This window comes from Mustela nigripes, chromosome 14, assembly GCF_022355385.1.
Source record: "Mustela nigripes isolate SB6536 chromosome 14, MUSNIG.SB6536, whole genome shotgun sequence".
Lineage (NCBI taxonomy): Eukaryota > Metazoa > Chordata > Mammalia > Carnivora > Mustelidae > Mustela > Mustela nigripes.
Window position 1 is genome coordinate 11,972,409 of NC_081570.1, and position 2,500 is coordinate 11,974,908.

At 62.6% G+C, this 2,500-nt stretch overlaps 1 protein-coding gene across 2 annotated transcripts in view; it reads right to left on the minus strand.

Annotated features, from left to right (window-relative positions):
- The window catches only part of RCC2 (regulator of chromosome condensation 2), a 25,419-nt gene extending 23,585 nt beyond the window's left edge, over positions 1-1,834 (minus strand). The window contains exons 1-2 of one of the 2 annotated variants that reach the window (XM_059376398.1): positions 1,757-1,834; positions 278-566 (exon numbers count right to left, since the gene is read on the minus strand). In XM_059376398.1, coding sequence (XP_059232381.1) covers positions 278-559 — 282 coding nt within the window. In that variant the 5' untranslated portion in view covers positions 560-566; positions 1,757-1,834. The other variant, XM_059376397.1, reaches the window with a different exon arrangement.
- Between the last annotated feature and the right edge of the window lie 666 nt (positions 1,835-2,500).

Consider the following 2,500-nt stretch of genomic DNA (forward strand, 5'->3'; position numbering starts at 1 on the left):
CTCGCGCGGGCGGGCGGGCGCGGGCTCCGGCCGCCCCTCCCCCGGCGGGGGGCCCGGGGCGCGCGCCCCAACGGCCAACGGCCGCGCGGGCGGGGGCGACGGGGTCGGCTAGGCCGCGGCCCGCCCCCGCCCCGGCCCGCGCCCTTTTGTTGTGCGGCGGCGGCAGCGATGATTCAGCCCGCGGCCTGCGCCGGCCCTGCCGCCCCCGGCCAGGACGCGCAGTGACGCGCCGCGGCCCCGGCACCCCCCCCCCCCGACCCCCAGGCCCCGCACTCACGACGCGCTCCTTGGTGTGCTCGGGCTCGGTGATGATCACGGCTGCGCCGCCCGCCTTGGTCGCCGCCGGCCGCGCCGCGCGCTTGCCCCCACCGGGGGCCCCGTCGAGCTCCAGGCCGTCCTCATCGCCGCTGCTGCCGCCGCCGCTGCTGCTACTGCAGCGCTCGGGCCGCTCGCGCTTCCTGCCGGCCGGGCCGCCGCGCTTCCTGGGCCCGGCGCGGGCCGTGCCGTTGCCCGAGCTCGGCTCCTCCCAGGCCGCCGCCGCCGCCTTCTTCCTGGGCATGGTCGCGCTGGAGGAGACACGGGGCAGCGGCGCACAATGGACGGGTTATAAACTGCGCGGGGGGAGGGGAGCGCAGCCGAGCCACCGGCCTCCACTTCCTCCCCTGCCCTCCCCAAAGTGGCGGCCGCGGGGTGGGCGGAGAGGGGGCGAGTCGGGAGGAAATCGCGCCCCTCCCGGGCCTCGGCGCGCCTTCTCCGGGGAATCCCGCACGGGAGCCCAGGTCTCCGACTGCAATCCGCTTAGGGAAATAAAAAAATGGAGACCCCCCCCACCGGCCCATCCTCAAGTTAGGTTTGCCTACAACGCACCACTATTGCAGCCTGATCCCCAAAAAAGTAAAGGGAAAGAAAAAGGAGCCTCTGATCCCCTAGCTTCTAATTAGAGAAGGCTCCGGGACACTTAAAAGATCGCCCTCTGAAAGGGCTCCCCCCTCCCTGTCCGCCCCACCTGCTGCTTTTGTCTCCGCGCCCCCCTCCCCGAGCCCCCTCAATTAAATGCAATTCTCTCTGCCGCCCCCCATCCCCTCCCCGAGCCCCGAATTCCGCGCCAGCCTGGGGGTTCCGACCTCTGGCTCTAATTAGCCTAATCCCTCGGGGTGGGCAGCCCCAGTCGAAAGGGGGGCGAATGAAGCCGGCCCCCAGCCCCAAACACCTGCTCGCACAGACACGAAAAATAAAAACTTTAATGGTGCCCAACTCTACCCGCCCCTCCCCGAACGTGTGGCCCAGCCGGTCCCTCGGATCCCGGCTGCGAAGTGCCCCGCTCCGCCGCTACTTCTTTCCCCTAGCGTCCCTGCGCTTTTCGCCCTTTTTTTTTTTTTTTTTTTTATTGATTTTGAACAATGGGATCTCTGTCTGTCTCCGATTAAACCACGTGGATCCGCCTTCCTTCCCCTTTTTATTCATTCAATTCCCCCAACCCCCCTTCCTTAGGGTTGTTGTTTTTGGGTTTTGGTTTTTTTTTTTTTCCTTTTTTCCTTTAAAAAAAAAAAAAAAAAAAGAGGGGGGGTTAAAAAAAAAAAAAAAAACTTTCTCAGATCCCGCAAACTGAACATTGTCGATTTTGATTTTCAGTCCCTACCTGGTTGGAGTGATGAGAAACCGGAGAGAAAACGGAAGAGGAGCAGCTAAGAGATGAACCAGAGGGCTTTTTTTCCCCCCGCACCCCCGGCCCAGACCAGGGCTCCAGCCCACTCACCAGATACACTTAAAATGTAAATACGAGCTTCCAGAACAAATGCTACAACACAAAACAGAAACACATGTGCTGCCGGGCGGCAAGCGAGCGCGCGACGGAGCGGGCGGCTGGGAGCCCGGGGAGCGCGCGCCCCCTGCCGGCCGGCGGACCCCGCGGCCGCCCGGCCCCGCCCCCGCCCGCGCAAGAGCCCGCGGGACCGCGGGCCCACCCGAAGCTTGCGCCGGGCGCCACGCGGCCAGCCTCCACGCGTCCGGGTCCTGCGCGGTCCCCCCGCTGCGCCACGCGCCCCGGGCACTCTGCGCAGCGAGCCCCGCGCCAGGGATTTCTTTGGGGTTTAGGAGAATGTTGGATTGTTTTTCCCCGGGCACGTCTAGACAGGTCACCTGAGGACACTCGCCGGAAAATAGTTACTTTGCTCACGCATCCGCCAACAAGGGACGTGCCCTAATTGAGTGATTGGAATGAAAGATGAATACAGTTTGAATAAAATTTTTTCTTGTGCCGAAGGAGGCTGCATTTTTATTTGTCTCTGTGGCCCCAGAATGTAGCAAGGTACTGTTACATGGTAGAGTTACATAAAGATTTGCTCGGTTAGCGAACTGCCTACTGATGGATATGCAGGCCTAGGATGCACTAGAAGCTAGTTTTGATGGAAACTTTTCATACTGAGCGCCCAGAACCTGCGAGATACTTGTGGCTATAGGCTCAGCATCCAAAGCTAGAGGATGAGACTCCTGTCCTAGT